Below are 18964 nucleotides of genomic sequence, written 5' to 3'. Positions count from 1 at the left end.
GGCTTGTTACACGTTTGTGTACAATCAAATCAATGTGTCGACTACAGTACCAAATCGAACCGATCGACGGCATGATCCTTTCGGTTTCATTTAGTTGTGTGCATAACAAAAAATAAATAGAAATTATGTGCGCAGATAATGGCTTTTCCTCTATTTGTTTGATCAACCATGTCCGTGGTTTTACACCCCGGTCCCTTTTGTTTTACCCATATGGTATTCACAGAACTACTAATCTGCTTTGTACAATTGGTAATAATGTTGCAGAACTGTTTTGCTAAACCTGTCGATTGATTTATTTGTAGTTAGAGAAAAACAAACAAACAAAAAAACCACAAAGCACATTTACGAAATTCCACGAAAGCACATGCTTGGGGTCATTTAACTGCAAAAATGGTAACGTCACAACACACATGACGAATCTTTTCGATCCATCAATACAATAGAATTAATAGATAGCACAATCTTATCCAGACCACACATTGATCGCATCAAATATTTCAAACTCGGGATACACGTACTGTTTATAAAGAAGCAGTGAATTCGACAGTTGTACCCCACTCCCTCCTCTTTCATTAACCTCCCCCTGCGCGGCCTTCAGTGTCACAAATTCCAAGCACCGACCTCGAGTAGTAAACCCGAAGCGAAATTGGAAGTTGCGTGCTGGGCTTTGCAGACAAACATAACCGCAGTGGTATGAATAGAGGTCCTTCGAAACTGGTCTGCATTGGACCGGCAGATCCGGGTCACAAAGCAAAGCGGGTCACACTTACAAAAAACAATCCGAACTTCAAATATTTAACAAAAATTGAAATAAATCACATTCACACTCACAGTCACAAATTCAGTTAGCTAATGATGTACATACCTATCTTTTCTCCACTTAAAACCAAGAATAGGACAGAATACTGGTTTCAGAACCGAACACATTTTTGGGAAAACTTAATTTGTTAACCTCCTTAACCAAAAATTACACATTTAAAACAACTCACCTCCTCGCACGACTGCGACCTGATACAGAAATAACTCGGTAATTACGGCTTTGTTTAAAACTACGGCGATATTTAAAACAAGACAATTACAATGCTGAATTAAGACGTGGTGATATGAGGTAAAAGCAATTAAAACCAGAAACAATACTAATAAAGTAAACAACTCGGCGCCAGACCGCAAAAGGATATTTTTCTTCAGAGAAAACAACCTCCGTTCTCCGTCGAGAGGCGGAGCTGGGAGGCGGGCTACTCCCGCCCAGACAAGGTTCCTGTTGGCCGCGGATCGAAAGGGCCCGACAAGGGAAGAGAGTCTGTAGCATGTCATTCTGCCAGTCAACTTCGAGGCCCCGCCTCTTCACGCCGGCCCCCCCCACCCGTCACTCATATTTTGCATACTCCGCCCATAATTGAAAAACCGTCTGTAGAGCTGGGGCTTCGAAAATGTGCAAGCATTCGATTGGCGTACTACAATCACATTAATGTAGAGGAAGCAGCGTACGAAATAGTCCTCTCCGGTTCCTGCCTGCCTGCATTGTTACACACAGGCTGCAGGGTATGGGAAGAAAGGATGCGTATGTACAAGCAAGCCCTGTATTCATGTTTACACCAGGTCACAGGTGTACGTATTATAATAGTATGCAAATATTAATACAATCCTATCCTACTTAAGGAATATATATATACTAATATAAATATATATATATATATATATATAGGATATATATATATTATATATGATATGATATATATATATACTCCTATAGTATATATATGTGGATATATATATAACATATTATTATAGATATATATAAACGCAGGATATAACTAAATATATATATATATATTATTTAGACAGAAACAACATAGCTCAGCTTGCTTTTTTAATTTGGAAAAACTAACAATTGTTGCTTTAAAAAGTGCATTTAGACGGTTGTACAGCCTGGTTCATTTTGCTCTTGGGCAATGCTTCCCCCATTTTTAAGGATCAAACTTAAATTAAAATATATTAAAAGGTTACAATATTATTTAGACAGAAACAACATAGCTCAGCTTGCTTTTTTAATTTGGAAAAACTAACAATGAATGCCACCACCAGAAAAAAATTGTTGTGTCAAATTATCTATACGCCTAGTCTGTGATAGGATCTTCTCACTATGTTTGTTTTTAATAATTTGTATTTAGGTAAGTACTTTTTGTTTGAAGGAATTTACTGGGAAATAAAGTGATTCAATATTTATTAGCAACCCAGTGTAACCTAAATCTGCAGTCGTAGCTGAATACCTCAGCTGCCCAGCCCATGTACTGCTCAGTCCGTTGGCTGGTTTGCTTGTAAAATAAATGAATCATATTTAATTAAAACCGTCTTTTGGGACAGAAGCCCATTTTCAAGCTACAAATGGGTTGTACATCTAAAGAAGCCCCGCCCATTACCTTCATGTGACTCAACGTGCAAGCTAGGCAGCACCCTACCATAACAGTTTTGGCTAATCATTCAAAATTTAAGTGGACTAGAGCTTGACATATCTGACACCGTTTATTGTGCAAAATCGTGTCTGTTTGTGTGGTTGAGAAGACAAACGTGTTGTCAAATATCTCCATGTTCTTTGTTCACAATGGTTCTATATTATTTTCAACATGAAAAACTTGAAGCATTGTTAATACTGCAAAAAAAAAAAGAAAAAGAAAAAGAAAAAAACACCACTACTTCCAAACATAAGGTTAAATGTGTGTGTATATACATACATACATACATATATATATATATATAGAGAGAGAGAGAGAGAGAGAGAGAGAGAGAGAGAGACAGAATTTAACTTTAACACTTCTGAGATGCACGAGGGTTAGGCAAGTTATACGTATTAATACCACACCCCACCCCAAACACACACTACATTATTTAAGACTTCAGGTGTTGCGTCGACCGTAACGTTGTAAAATGCTTCCGCCGGAAGCGCATTTTCTTTAGTAATCTTACTTAATTGCTTTAGCCAGTCCCCTTTGGCGGAGACCCGACCCTGGAATCGGTGATGAATTGTAAAGCGGAATTAATTTCAGTTTCGCGGTAATGTAATTTAATTTGTGAACAACAGACCATGGGCAATAACCTTGCGAGTGGAAAACACATCTATTTTACAAAATTGTGGATGCAGTAGCGATTTTCCCGTAAAAGCCACATCTTTCAGCGTGTTTTATTTTGATTCTTGCTGTTACCATGCCAACTTCTACCGTAGCACCACAATAGTAATGCAATCCCAGTGAGATCACCGCTTCCAGAAATTCTCTGCCCACGTGACAATGTAGCGATGACAAGCCAGGGCAGGAACATCCACAGCGCACCGCCCACAATCAGGCGGGATTACTTGTAACCAATCAGTAAAATCAGTAAACCGCCAACAGCTACTGTCTCCTCCTACGACAGGCGGATCCTTCACATGAATCCTTGCCCACGAGGGGCGGGGCTAGTGGCCCGTCCGGGATTCCCAGCGTCTTGATAACGGTACGTTTCCCCCTCCCTCCCCCGAAATCCTTGTGTGCAACCCTCCCTAAATACCCCCGCCTTACGCAACGGTTTCTGCGCAATTGATTTAGGAATAGGGATTGTTGCAAGCTTCTGAAATATTTTCTCCCTCCATCTGCATTTTGTACAGATTACAGGCGTCACTGCCACGTTCTGCCACAACAGTTCATAAAACACACAATCACTTATAAAAACACAGCGTGCACGACACCGCAACGCCCTCACTCCACCTAACAAATATATATATATACATTAAAACTACTTGTTAATAAAACGGTATGCAACTGTGAATCCCCTACAGGGGGCCATCCCACTTTTCACTGTAGTACTCAGTCGTGTAACCCATCTTATGCTACGATGGGTTATTACACATTGTGAATTTCTTCAGTAATGGCTCAGCATTTTTTTACTTTTTAAAAAGCAATTCATATACCAGAAATGCATCGGTTTGTTTTAAATATCTACCTTACCTACTGGTATTTCTTAAAAAAAAAAAAAAAAAAAAAATGTATATTTTACAAAAAACACATAGCTACTCACTACTTTTTTCCCCCTATATGACGAGCACATGAGCAAAACGCAACGGTTCAAATCAATCCGTGTTTACAGCTAACCAAGGTATACTGTTTTTATATTTCTAAAAATAAAAGCTAGCGCCACTGATCGACGTTAACGCGGCAAAAACCTCGGTACGATTTTTTTCTGTTCTACCGTGCTACTCGGTTTCTTTGTGTTGTTGTATTCAGCCAAGATTCCACAACAGGGTTTTGGAGGAACCCAAACGCGACCCCCCACAAACTACAGCCCAAACATACTGTACAGTGCACCAACTTATCGTCCATTGCATCAAACGAAACACGGTAATATTTCGACGAGAGAGAAAAAAAAAAACAAATAAAAAAAACTAAACGGGCTTTTGTTTTCTCTCACAAAAAAGCGTGCTGGAATTAATACGTGCAAAATAAGCAACACCTCCAGTTAAAATTACAACAATCCCCCGAGCAGATTTCTTTTACTGGAAAAAACGCACGTCTCAATCTACGAGCTGCAATGCTTTTGTTTACTGCTATTTTTTTCTGAGCAAAATGTCCTTTTCCACAAAGCAGTCTCAACTGCTCATCCCCGTTCTTACACACGCTTCACATTATCAAGTACAGAAAACGACCCGATGCTCTGCTGCATCGATTTCAGAAGGTTTAGCTATGATTTGAAAATGTTATAATGCAAATAAAAATGAAAATAAACCGACCACCCACATACCCTTCCTGATTTATTTGTTTTAAATTATCAATAACACATTTGCTAAAATGGATCTCAGCGTACACATTCCCCTGATCTCTCACCCACTGTCTCGCAAGCGGTACGACTTGTTATTTTGTTACAAAGGTGAAGTTTTAAACCGTAATATTTTTGTTTTAACAGCTGTTACATACCTGCAAAAAGGGAAGCTTCAGAGTCCGGATTCGTGTTTGCAACAAAATAGTTGGAAACGCCCCCTTTCTTTGGATTGGTTTACACCAGCGGCCACGTCATTCTTATTTAAATATAACCCGCCAAAGACTACCCTGAAAAGACAATACTATACTGGCAAAACTGTCCAGTGAAGGCTGACTAGTCTGACAGCAAATCTGAAGTTTAGCTGTCATCGGCGATAAGACGTTGCTCTATACACTTTCATATCTTCATATAACGTCGATTTAACAACAGCATACATACTTATTATTTGAACATTAAAAAGCACTTATGAATAACTACATTAAATATACTGTACAATATTTGTCACACCCTAGTTTAAAAACGAAACACTGCGATTTCTCAAAGTCATTTTCAAAGAGTATAACAAAGGGGGTTCTTTTTTTAAACACCTAAACTTGCATCTCTAGCACACACGTTTGTGTAAATGGGCTTGTTTTCTCATGACTGATTCCTATGTTATAAAAATGTCATCCCTCATGTGTATTCCATAAAAGATGCAGCACCCTGCTACAAATCAGCATCAGTCACAACATGCAAGACAGTAGATCTGTGATGTGTTTGCACTTGTATCTAATACATGTAATACACAACTAAGGATAATACTAAAAAGTGAGGAAACTGAAAAGGAGCTGACAAACTAACCTTAGCCAGCAAAGCAACCAGGACCAGAGGACACAGTTGGCAATTGAGTGGCAACACTTTTTTTACACAGAGAGTGTGGGAGTGAGATACCAAGGTACATCGTTGATGCTGAATCATTGAGATCCTTTAAGATATGACATGACAAAGTTTCGAGATGAATCAACTCAGCTGTCATAGTGTAACATGGTCCTCGATAAAAAAATATCGATAAAAAATACATTTAACACAAAAAATCATCATAGCACTGCATATGTTACCTTAAAATGGCATAGTCTCATTCGTAACACTGTTTCATTTTACAACAATTGTTAATATAACATGGTATCATTACCTTTTAACTGGTATGTAACAATAATTAGGCTGACTGGTCTCTTAGTTCACATTCTGCATTTTTTAAAGTGATTTGTTTATTTCTTATGAGAACATTCTTTTTCATGCAGAGCAGCAGTGGAAGGAAGGAGGGGCCTGCCACAATTCCAGAAGTTTGGTGGAAGTGCTTGGTTTCCTCTTCCCAATCACTTCCTGTGTTACAGGAAGTTCTCAGTTCCCACGCCTTAATCTCAGAAAATGTGTTACACTTTTTCTTGGTCATTTGACTTCGGCAGCTTCTTTTGGGTCAAAGCATGTTACCAGCATGTTTTATTTTTTTTAGTGCAGTACTATAGCATGTTTTAAAATAGAGATATGTGTTTCTTTCAAAAGTGTACATTTGAGACCTATACAATATATCAAAGTGCACAAGAGGTAGGATTTATGGAATCTGTTTGTTAGGTACAATCACTTTAATGATAGATATGAAAAGCATTCGTTTTTACCACTTTAGTAGTACCAACAATAACTGTTGTTTATGCTGATAGGAAAGGTTTTCGATTATAGGCAAAGAAACCAAATTTGTTTTAAAAAATGTAGGGGCCCTATTTACCCACAAGGGCGAGGGGGATTTTTTTGTGAAAGGAGTAAAACAGTTTGTAAGTATAAAACTAGCACACAGTGGTTAAGAACAAAAATGTGCCTTTGCCTTAGTCTTTGTAAATACAATAAGCTCAAAGCCCATGTTAAAAATATCAACTCAACAGTTTACTAGACCTTGAAGATGTATTGCAACTTCTTGCTGCTTTATGACATCATAAAACATACACTTGCTCTCATTTTCACAGCAGATGACTATTAAACTGATTCACTTAATTTGCAATCCGTCAATCAACCTAATAGACCCTTTATCAAATTACAGTGGTCTGTTGTCTGCCAAGAGGCTTTATACCACTGTATGTAAAAGCTGTGTGTTTAGATTTGCAACTATTTAGTTCAATTGAATATACCACACTGCTGATTAACAGTTAAACTTTTGATAAATTAAGTTACCTGGAATTTCTTCCCTGTTTTAATATATTATTAATTGTGTTTTGTATAATTAACCATGTTTACCAGTGGATGCAATTAAGTACAGTGAAAGCATAATAAGTGAGCATTGTAAAGCATATTTAAAAAAAAAAAAAAAAGGTATTGTATAGCCACAGGAAAAGCCTGGGTCTTTGCCCTTTTACTGAGGTGGCCGTAAAGAAACATTTAGATGACAATGAATCTGTTTACTCTATCAGTGTTGCCATAGGGTTAGCATTTCTTATCTATATGATGCTCTGTATACTAATCTGTGGTTAACAGTACTGGTTTCTTTTTACAAAAGTGTAAGGTATGGTTTAAGATGGTTAAGGTTTTTTAAGCCCATTTTGATTAATTCACTATTGTGAATCAAGATCATGAAACCTTTTTCAAATGTTTTAGAGAGTGTTTAATTGTCTATTCTCGTGTTTCAAAGCAGTGTTTAATATGAGGGAATGTTTATAAAACAGTACTTAAATCCATTCTTTAAAACATTCCTAAAACCATTCTTTAAAACATTATTAAAACATTCTTTAGAATATTCTTACAGTGATTCTTTAATACGATTCTTTAAACCATACTTTAAAACATTCTTAAACAATTCTTTAAAACATTCTTAAAACAAGTTTAAACCATTCTTTGAAACATTCTTTAAGTCCACTGGAACTTTAGAACAGTTTCATGAGTAACCATCAATTATTTCTACATTTTTTAAACGTTACATATGCTGTAACAGAAAATCAATGATTCTTGGTTGTAAATCTCCCTCCCGACCTGTGAGGGCGCTAAGCAGCGAGAACAGAGTTCCTTGGATGGGTTGGCCTGACAGGTTTTTCCCAGGGTTCAAGGGAAGTCAGCCAACCTGAAAGGGGGCAAGACTCCATTGCAATAACGCATTGACCCGGAAGGGAAACAACGTGGCAGCCGCAGATTGGAGAGGCAGTTGCACTCGTTTACCATGGGGTCATGTGTTACAGCATAAAAGGGGACGGAGAATCATAATCTGTTCCTTCATTTGGTTTGAGCTTTGAACCTGTAAAGACTGTGTGAGACCCCAAAAGAAATAATGTTCGTGAGTTGTTTGTTAGTTTGTCTGTGTGTAATTGTCTTGTTTGTTACACCACAGTAGATGGCTAACGCGATTCTGGAGCTGTCGCCGAGGGCCAGCACTAAAACTGGAACAGCACTGCACAACTATCACAAATAACTTGTATCACCCACCAGGAGCACTACTGCACTCACCCAGGACTGGTGACCGTGTTTGTACTGTTGTGGGGTGGATACGTGTTGGGTTGTTATTATTGTTTGGGTCTGCAAAACCCGTTGTTTATTATTATTGTTGTTGGTCACCAGGTCTGGAATAAAACAAAAATCACAACGCTTTTCCAAACCGGATTAAACCTCTCTGTCTGTTTCATCACTGCACTGCATCACCCCTGCACCTGCATCCACTCAGCCACTTCACAACATCTTCTTCATAACTTGTCGTTTCCACTTGACTGCAACAGAGAGCCAGTATTTTAATGATACATTCTTTGGTGGAATCTGCCCTTTGATAAAACAAGATCTCTTGCAGTAAGCACACATTTTCGTTACCTGTTTACATCTCTTATTTGGGTGTGATTTCCCCCATTGTAAGTGAATTATTTCAGCATGTGGAGGTGTATTTTAAGGAACATTGCATATTCAGTCCTAAACACAATGATATAGTAATGAAGCTAAGATCCAGTGCACTTTGCCATTGCTTATTTTTACAGTGATGTTCAATGTGTATATAGTCCTGCTCAGCGATGTTCAGTGTGTAGATGGTCCTGCTCAGTGATGTTTAGTGTGTAGATGGTCCTGCTCAGTGATATTCAGTGTGTAGATGGTCCTGCTCAGTGACGTTTAGTGTGTAGATGGTTCTGCTCAGTGATGTTCAATGTGTATATAATCCTGCTCAGCGATGTTCAGTGTGTAGATGGTCCTGCTCAGTGATATTCAGTGTGTAGATAGTCCTGCTCAGTGATGTTCATTGTGTAGATGGTTCTGCTCAGTGATGTTCAATGTGTATATAATCCTGCTCAGCGATGTTCAGTGTGTAGATGGTTCTGCTCAGTGATATTCAGTGTGTAGATGGTTCTGCTCAGTGACGTTCAGTGTGTAGATGGTCCTGCTCAGTGATGTTCAGTGTGTAGATGGTTCTGCTCAGTGATGTTCAGTGTGTAGATGGTCCTGCTCAGCTGTTCAGTGTGTAGATGGTTCTGCTCAGTGATGTTCAGTGTGTAGATGGTCCTGCTCAGTGATGTTCAGTGTGTAGATGGTCCTGCTCAGTGATGTTCAGTGTGTAGATGGTCCTGCTCAGTGATATTCAGTGTGTAGATAGTCCTGCTCAGTGATGTTCATTGTGTAGATGGTTCTGCTCAGTGATGTTCAATGTGTATATAATCCTGCTCAGCGATGTTCAGTGTGTAGATGGTTCTGCTCAGTGATATTCAGTGTGTAGATGGTTCTGCTCAGTGATGTTCAGTGTGTAGATGGTTCTGCTCAGTGACGTTCAGTGTGTAGATGGTCCTGCTCAGTGATGTTTAGTGTGTAGATGGTTCTGCTCAGTGATGTTCCCAGAGTTAGGTTTTAAGGCTGACATATTGACAGGTAAATAAATTCATACATGGCAATTATAGAAAAACGTGATACATACAGGCAATATTTGAGCCCTGCATAACATTGCAGATTGGATTGTAGATTTTAGATGGAACCCGCAGCTGCAGCAGTTTGGAATAGGGAATTAGACACAGGGCAAGAAAACGAGTCAAGAAACTGAATAAGCATAAACAAATAAATAAACAGAAATCTTGATGACTATACGTATACTGTTTTTATTGACATAAAAATAAATAGTACATTACTTTGCACTTGAGAACAGAAGGGAATACAATTGGATACAAAATACAAAGAACAGTAATAAATAGAGCAACATCAAAGCAAGTGGTTTAAACAGCATAGGTCCATGTAGATACTGCAAATGGAGAAAGGCTACCAACTTTGCTCCATCTCCATGCTTCTTTTTGTTATACAGTCAACATCGCTGTCATAACATACTAGCCCTTAAGAAAGAAGCCACTTCACTTGAGTGCCCTAGATCATCGGATCACTAATAGCTTACAATGAGGTTTATGTTGCATACAATTAAGGCATTTGCATTTGAAGTCATAACTCTACTTGGATCTGTTTTTTGTTTTGCATAACCTTTTCTCACAAAGAAATACATTAGGTTACCACTAAAACACTTTTAGTTGCAGCATAGCTAAGCTTATTTATTATACAAATATGAGTTTCCATTATAATTTGAAAACTGAATTGACAAAGAAATAGCCAATCCCCATTTTTTTAGCCAGATCTGTGCGTGTGTGTATATTATATATATGTGTGTGTGTATATATATATATATATATATATATATATATATATATATATATATACACACACACACACACACATATGTATGTATGTATATATGTAAGTAAACACACAAGTTGTCAATAGAATGCCACTTTTCAATGTTTAGCTATTCCCAAAAGGCTGGGTTCACCAAATCACACTGATTTTTTTTTAATGGTGAAATTGGCTGCTAGGCAAGGTAGTCCAAGTTTAGTGCCAACCAGACTCTGTGAAACCAGTCAAAAATGTTGACACTAAACCAAAGACACCAGCCACTAAAAATCAGTAAAGTATTTGTTTTGTTACAATTGGTTTCACGGTTTTAGTAATTTTGAGTTTATTACCACAGCATTTACTTTCTTCATGTAAATTAGTTCTTAGAAGTCATCTATGAATTTGGCACAAAACATACATGCTTAAACAGCACATAAACTGTCAATTGGGCCAATACCTTGACTGAATAAAGAATTAAGAAAAAAAAAACCCCCTGCATCAGGGCTTACACCACTGGAATTTATATTAGCAACTGGTGCCACCCGGTGGCCAGTTATTATATTGCTTTTTTTTTTTTTTTTTTTTTTTTTTTAAAAAGGGTAATATCATTTTATGTGTTTTTTGTTCACACAATTGTGAACTCCAGCTCCTTTGATGCGCCGCATTGCAATCTGTATCTTATTGACTATTAAACTCCCAGGTGTCTTAAAAATATATGATTAACACAATTCCAAGGCATATATGTTAATGGTACAATGCAGCATCCAGCAACACTGTCCTCAGATTGCACTTGAAGCATACTTCTGTACACTTGAAGTACGGTAATGTAGAGTAAATGTCTGTACTTGTGGGATATTCCCAAATTATAAACAATGATTAAAACAAATGGAAGGGTTTATTGACAAGTGTTTTGCAATCCAAGTCCAGAATTAAAACTATAGCTCATCTACATCAGGGCTACAGCACAATTAAATAAGTGTCTATAAGTCTATAGTGCCACAAAAGCTAACAAGCACTATCATTTTGAATTAAACCAAAAGTCATGATTGGATACCAACATGACAAAGAACTAATCAATCCTTGTTCTTGGTTTTGAAATTAAAATGTTCAAGTAAATTACAGCTAACACAATACTTTCATAAACTGTACATTTCTCTTAAATTTGCAGTTTTTAAATAAACACATGCTATAGCAAACATGCATTTTCTGCTTGACCTATGGCATTATTTTTGGTTAAAGGAAGTTCTAAGTTTCTATGGCTTATACAATGCAAACTGAAAGTTATTAACATTATTTGTTGTCCAGACCTTATTTTTTACTTTCAGAAAGGTTAGTCAATTTGTTCTATATGGGGCCAGGTTTACCACAGGAAGTGAACGGGGGCAGGAAACCAATGAATTCCCTCAAAGTGTTAGTGCAGTGAGTGGCTGAAAGGGCTTCACCTTCAGTCACAGTGTAAATAAAAGAAGCACAGCGAGCCTACACTCAGCATTGTGTCATCACCGTCTGTCATATTCAAATCAGATATGTTGCTTTTTCATTACTGCGCTACAACTGTAAAAATACACATTCATAGAAAAAACATGAAAACTCCAGTCTCTTCAAATGCTATTTTGCATTGCTTGACTTATCTGAACATGATAATTACACATTGGGGCAACAGAACAACTCAGAATGACTACAAACACGAGACAGTGAAATGTAAAAAAGCAATTGAAATGACATTTGAAGATATCCACTCTAAGGGAGATGCTTCACTTCTCTGGGCATGCCTTGTATAATGATTTTCAGTTCACTCCTGTGAATCTCTTATCCAACAAGCAACAGCATTTGGGGATCTAGGAGCTTGTGGAAAAGGACACTGCAAATGGAGAACAAAAGTAAATGCAGAACATACTTGTTACATATGCTGGTTCCAGACATACAACAGTACGCCCTGGGTCTCAACAGAGCCCGATAATTGCACTAAGGAGCTCAATCAAAACTATAGAACGTACCTGTGAATTAAGCCAGGCTTCAGAAAGGGAACCTAATTGCGTTACCTACTACTACTACTCTATGCAACTTATCCACCTGCCTTTATAGACTCTTAAAATGGGATTACATTTTGAATACCATGGAATTGAAACATGGGAGGAAATAAGTTTAATTCTACAGTATTTATTGTTAAAGTCTCAATTAAACATGGTAAAATATAAAATACTGTGGCTACATGTATATAATATATAATAACAAAGCTTTATAAAACAGGACTTTTCCGAAGATATTTCACAATAGAAAAAAAATATATAACTAAATGTTTTATTATTTTAAAACCAAAAGCAAGAAACTGGTCACACTACATTTCTTTTCACAATAAAATTATTTTATGGTTGAGTATGGAATGGGTCATGAAGAAAAATGTACTTGATATGAATTCAATATGAATTCACTAAGAAACCATGTGCAAGTTCATACATAATTACAATTACTCACACTAATGTTACATTGTAAAAGTAAATGTTTGCATTAAAACACTTTTGCAGACTGTATACATAATTCAGGCTAATAGCAAGGCTTTTGAAAATATTCACTGATGGTGGTCTAACAAAGCCTTTAACAGCAAGACCAGGCTTATCTGAAATTCACACCTCTGACCCAGTGTCACTGTGGGAGCCTGAACTTGCTTCAGTTCCACCCCTTTTGAACATGAGCAATCCTATAAATGCAGACATGGGATAAAAACTGCATTTTCAACAGCCCCTCAGTCCTTCATAAAAACAAATTAATTACTTAGTTTCTACAGGCAAGACTGGCATTGGCGTGGAGGCACCACTTCTTGAGTGTGGCTGAGGATGAAACACAAGAGGAGGGTCTGGGGGCTGGGAGGGATACAAAACAGGGGGATGAAACACAAGAGGAGAGTCTGGGAGGGATCTGGGGGGGATAGAAACTGTAAAGCTATGTTTCCATTGCTCATTGAGACCACAGTTAAAAAGGTTCATTTCCACCTGTAGTAACGACTTGTGACTCTTAAACAAACCAAACCATTCTCGCAGAATCGTCTGTTTACAACAGCAGCAAATGACTATAGCAGGTTTGGAAATAAGAGTCCCATTTCACAGCCTCCATTTAGAGTGTTACAGAACTCCCTGCAGTTTACAAGAAACACATTCCCTTTGCTGGATGTTCTGTAACTCTTCAAATATTTTCTGTAAAAATGCCACAGATTTATCCAATACAATTGAAAGTAGTAATTAAGATTGAATTCAATTGCAATGCAATGGGTACGATCCTCATTTCAATTCTTTCTCTAGTGTCATTCACAGCACATTGAGTCAAACAACAAAAAAGTAACAAGTTTAGTGCAGATGTATGAGATTTTCTAAAGCAATCTGATGAAAGATAATAACCCAAAAATTGACATCTAATAACATGTAATAGTGGCTTCTGACTGTTAGAAATTAAAGCCACCCAACAAAAATAGTTTTGTGTGGTTATTTCATACATTACATGTCAATGGCTGCTATTTTGCAACCTCTTTTACTGTAGTAGTTAACTGTTCCTGCTGGTTTAGAAACCTTAATTATACCATACCGTATATAGCCAGGTTTCTTATTGTTTTAGTATTCTGGTTCTAGGGATGTTCTGGGCTGATTCTGGTCTGGGCTGTCATAGTATGGAGTGAGCCTGTTAGTCACAAAAATGAACATTTCAACAATAACAACAAAAGTGAACAATAATCTCCTCAACATTCTGTATCAATGCACAACAGCCGGGACAGTTTGCTGTGCTGCATGTCAGAGTCTTGTTTCAAAAGGCAAGACTGGTTTACTTTTCTATCCAATCAAAGGCGTTCCATAAATGAGTTGCTCCTGCGGTTACAATTAGCTGATGGTGCTTGTTTGCTTTTTGGTTAGGGGACTCGCGCATTTTGCTCAGTCTGAAACATGACTGGTCTACAGTTGAGATTGACTGCCCATTGGTGGTGGCTCTGCCAGAGAGGGAGTGATTTGGTCAGTCTCTGTTGCCTGTGATTGGTCCAGCGCTTGGGGGTGTGGGGTGGTAGGAATCCTTACTGATTGGCTGTGAGGGCCCCCTGTCGTTGGGCGTGCTCCAGGATGGAGGTGTAGCAGAAGTAGTACTGGTCGCTGGTCTGGATGCTAAAGGCACGCTGAGTCCTCATTCTCCGTACTGTCTGGTAAATGTTGAGGGTTCCCACGTCCTGCAGCTGGGATAGGCAGATATCCAGAGCACACAGAGTACCTGGAGAGGATAGGGACAGGGAGCTTCATTAAACTCAAGCCATAGAAGCTACATATTGGATCTTCATTGTGCATGGAATTCTACCACTTGTGTTGCTTGATTATCAGTAGCTAAAGATCACATTTCAAAAAGGAGAATAAAAACCACATCCACTAGAAAAACAAAACACCATACGAGTTTGCAAATGGATCCATTTCTCGGCGCTGTCTTAGTCACCCTCAACCAAACCTACCAATTTACCAATCCGTCAACTGAACTTTTGGAAGGTAATATAATTAGTTTATAATTTTCGGTTTTATCCGATAAACAATAAAACACCTCCGTATAAAAAAAATAAAAAAATCTGGTGACTTGTTTTATCCCTCCCATATCCGGTGATGTGTTTTATGATTGACAGGATCACAGCACCCCTCAGACGTCATTACGTCGGCCATTTTGTTACACCATGCGGGCTCTCTGTTGATTTTAATACGAGTGATTTTGTGTGAGTGCAATTTGTTAATATACATTTTATTATGGAGTGGTTTACTTTGTTTTTTTAAGATGTATGGGGTAGTGCTTGTGTTAACCGGGTCATGGTTCCCTTAAAACATTTACAGTGAAAAATAAACAAACAAAAAAAAACCCCTCAGTATCCCAAACAGAGAGAGAGGTCTTTATGGTCCGTTCCTAAAAAACATAAAATAACAGGATTTATAATTATAAAGCATTTTACACCTATCTCAAATGATAACTAATTTGTCACACACACACACACACACCATCTAGGCCTCTATAACAGGAAAAAAAATCTTCTTTATATTTTGTGTCTAAATGAAACAAAAAAGTCTCTTAAGATATGTATAAAAACAAAAATACTATATTCTCATCTAAATCTACATATTAATTTTATTGAAGACAATAAGGGTTACCCCCGTGATTCGACTCACAATGTCTTTTCAATGCCTGCCTTGGAAAAGTTAACCTCTATGAAAATAAAAAGGCTTAAATATTTGTTACAAACCTCTTAAATAATAATAAAAATAATAAATTACATTAAAAGTGTAAAATAAAGTAGCATACAATTGATCTTTACAGAATCTAGAGCGGTTTGTAAATATGGGTGTTTTAACGCAGTCTTACCGTTTTCAAAAAACATGTTTATTTAGAGGCTCTGAAGAAAGCTTGAGAAACGTCTCTGCAGTTCAATGATCATTCCAAAATGAAAAGGGTTGCTTGTTTGGCCTTTTGCTAGATCTGACGTACATGCTGGGACCCGTCTGAAAAGGCGGGACCCAGATTCTCGTTGTGTGTGTTAAACTGTGTGTGTGTGTATGTGTGTATATATATATATATATATAGGTTATGCTTATTATATATATATATCTAGGTTATTCTTATTTCGAAAATAGTAATACATGTTTATTTTTTGTAAGGGCTGATGCCTCAGAAAAATAAGCATCTATTTATAACAGACCAGGCCATGTGAAGTTTTCCTTTGAATAACCTACAATACTGCTTTAGTTTACAAATTAATTCTTAAAAACTATGGGATGTTTGGTACCACTAAAGAGATGATAGTAGGACCGAGTTATTTTCTTGACATCGTCTTTGGTCTCGGCATCCAGATCTTCTGGGATTTGCTGTAGTTACTCTCTTACGTAGGGCTCCGGCCTTAGCTCTTGTAAAATGTCCTCTACCAATTTCTTGATCTTGTTCAAAGAGGGATGAATATTGAAACATGCAAGAGCTTTAGACACCAGACTCTAACCACGGAATGTGAAATTTTTCTAGTATTACTTCAAAACGGCTGTTGAAATTTCCAGTGTCAGCTTCAAAAAAACAGCTATGTCTTCGCTGGCTAGGATGATCCACCGCACAGCATTCACACTTTTTCCTCAAATCCCGGTGTGACAGGCTGGCGAGTGGATTGAGGCTCAGAGACAAAGTAAATGCAAAAATAAAGTTCTTTTATTAAATAAAATAATCAAATAAACAGGCACAAGGGCCAAAAGAAAAGAGGTTCAAACAAAATAAGTGAACTTACAAAAGTAAAAAGGTCAGGTTCCAAGGCTTTAAACAAGATATTCCTTTCTTTTAAAAACAAAAAACTCTCCAACACTAAAAACAAACTCCAAATAAAAGAACACACCCCCAAACAGAAAACACACACACTACTCACTGCTCACACTGCCAGCCAGGGCCTCTCCCCTGGCTTTTATCCCAGCCTGTGGCTGGAGCCCAATTAATCAATAATTACTCAATTAGAGCTCCAGCTACATTCTCACATGTTTTTCTGGCAGGGAGAAGTTTAACCCCCTCCCTGCCAGTTCCAAACATAGTCATATAGATGGGGAATTCCCCGTCACATATGCCCCGCCTTGTGCCTAGCACACATGGCCCCAACGGTCACCTCCCCTCTCAAATCCCAAAGTCCTTTGTCCGGTTCTGGGATGGGGAGAAGTCCGTGGTCTATGGGGGCGGCCAAGGTGGATTATCCAATTTCCCATCTGGCGTTCTCCCATCCGGACTGAACCCCCGTGACCAGGCTCCCTCTGGTGGCGGAGGCGGGAACGGCGGCCCGGCTCCCTCTGGTGGCGGGGCGGGAACGGCGGCCCGGCTCTGGATCCCTTGGCAACGTTGGTGATGCTGGATCCTCTGGCTCTCAGGCTCCATCCTCTCTAACTCTTGGGACGGCAGCACCTTCCCCCTGGGCAACGGCGGGCCAACAGCGACCCCAGACGATGGTGGACCATCATCCCTAGGAGAAAGCACACCGAGAGTCTCTCTAGGCGATGCGGAGCAGTTGGCAACCCCAGGCGATGCGGGGCAGTTGGCAACCCCAGGCGATGCGGGGCAGTTGGCAACCCCAGGCGATGCGGGGCAGTTGGCAACCCCAGGCGATGCGGGGCAGTTGGCAACCCCAGGCGATGGCGCTGTGCCTCTTAGCCGCCGGGCAGCTTGTCTCCGCGCTCCCCTCAGTAGCCGGTACAGAGGCTGGGTGGGTCCTCCAGCATCTTCTGCTGGCTGTGGAGGAAGAGACAGCGCCCACTATTCCCCCTCTACTGGCAGTGGAGGGAGAGACAGCGCCCGCTATTCTCCCTCTGCTGGTGGTGGAGGGAGAGACAGCTCCGGCTGTTCTTTCCCTGCTGGTCCCTTCAGCCCTGGGCCTGTGGACTTCCCCTTCTTGGGCCGTGGACGCACCGACTCCTCCCGCTTGGGCTCCTTCCCCTCGGGCTGTGGACGTTCAGGCTCCTCACTCTCCGGGCTGTGGACGTTAAGGCTGCTCCTCGCTGGGCTCTGGGCGACGGCAGCAGCTCCCCCTCTCTGGGCGACGGCAGCAGCTCCACCCCATTTCTTCAAGGTGGGGGATCTCCCCCATGTCTATCGCCAGGTACGCCAGGACCATAATGAAGATTTCCTGGAGGGACCTCGGGTTATGTTCTCCCTCCTACTCCTCCCATCTCTCCCCATCTCGATGCCACAGCATGTTGATGGCGACGGGAAGGTCAAGGGAGAGGTCCGCTTCGGGGTGCACCAACCACGGTGCTGGTGGGGTGGCTGCCAAGGACGGGGTTGGTGGTTGCTCCTGGTCCGGGTTGTGGGGGCATCCTGCCCGTCTTCCTCACAACGCCCACACCAGTTAGCAATTGGCCCATATGGACATGACCTCCACCGGTGGTCATCCTTCCCACACCAGGTGCACCACAGGAACAAGCTTGCTGGTCCTCCCACAGGGTTTGGGTTGGTGATGGCGGCTGCTGCTGCTGCCGCTTCTGCTGTTGCTTCTGCTGCTGTTGCCTCCGCTGCCTCTGCCTTTTGCCCATCCTTCTCTCCAAAAAAAAAGTACTAAAGAATCTCCAAAAATTCAAAAAAATTCAAAAATTCCCCCAAAAAGAAAATTCCAGAAAACAAACAAAAAATACTGCTCTGAGCCTCTAGGTGGCGCTATCCCACTTCTAACATCAAGTATGACAGGCTGGCGAGTGGATTGAGGCTCAGACACAGAGTAAAGGCAAAAATAAAGTTATTTAATTAAATAAAATAATCAAATAAACAGGCACAAGGGCCAACAGAAAAGAGGTTCAAACAAAATAAGTGAACTTACGAAAGTAAAAAGGTCAGGTTCCAAGGCTTTAAACAAGATATTCCTTTCTTTTAAAAACACAAAACTCTCCAACACAAAAAACAAACTCCAAACAAAAGAACACACCTCAAACAGAACACACACACACTGCCAGCCAGGGCCTCTCCCCAGGCTTTTATCCCCTGTGGCTGGAGCCCAATTAATCAATAATTACTCAATTAGAGCTCCAGCCAC

The 18964-nt window shown here is 39.7% G+C and overlaps 2 protein-coding genes across 11 annotated transcripts in view; both read right to left on the bottom strand.

The window, feature by feature from the left end:
• LOC121294591 (paired amphipathic helix protein Sin3a-like) overlaps positions 1–4982 on the bottom strand; it is a 28550-nt gene extending 23568 nt beyond the window's left edge. For 4 of the 7 annotated variants that reach the window (XM_041218440.1, XM_041218442.1, XM_041218443.1 and 1 more), the window contains exon 1: positions 990–1237. The gene's annotated coding sequence lies outside the window, so the exon portion shown is untranslated. Of the gene's footprint in view, positions 1–989; positions 1238–4940 lie in introns of those variants that run through there. The other 3 variants (XM_041218441.1, XM_041218446.1, XM_041218445.1) reach the window with 2 other exon arrangements.
• Positions 4983–12762: 7780 nt separating this feature from the next.
• The window catches only part of LOC121294607 (tyrosine-protein phosphatase non-receptor type 9-like), a 29574-nt gene continuing 23372 nt past the window's right edge, over positions 12763–18964 (bottom strand). For all 4 annotated transcript variants that reach the window (XM_041218491.1, XM_041218494.1, XM_041218492.1 and 1 more), the window contains exon 14: positions 12763–14664. In XM_041218491.1, the coding sequence (XP_041074425.1) occupies positions 14474–14664 (191 nt within the window). In that variant the 3' untranslated portion in view covers positions 12763–14473. The remainder of the gene's footprint in view (positions 14665–18964) is intronic.

The sequence above is a fragment of the Polyodon spathula genome, chromosome 19 (assembly GCF_017654505.1).
Source record: "Polyodon spathula isolate WHYD16114869_AA chromosome 19, ASM1765450v1, whole genome shotgun sequence".
NCBI lineage: Eukaryota > Metazoa > Chordata > Actinopteri > Acipenseriformes > Polyodontidae > Polyodon > Polyodon spathula.
The sequence above is the reverse complement of the archived record's forward strand: the minus strand, read 5'-3'. Positions and strand labels throughout refer to the sequence as shown.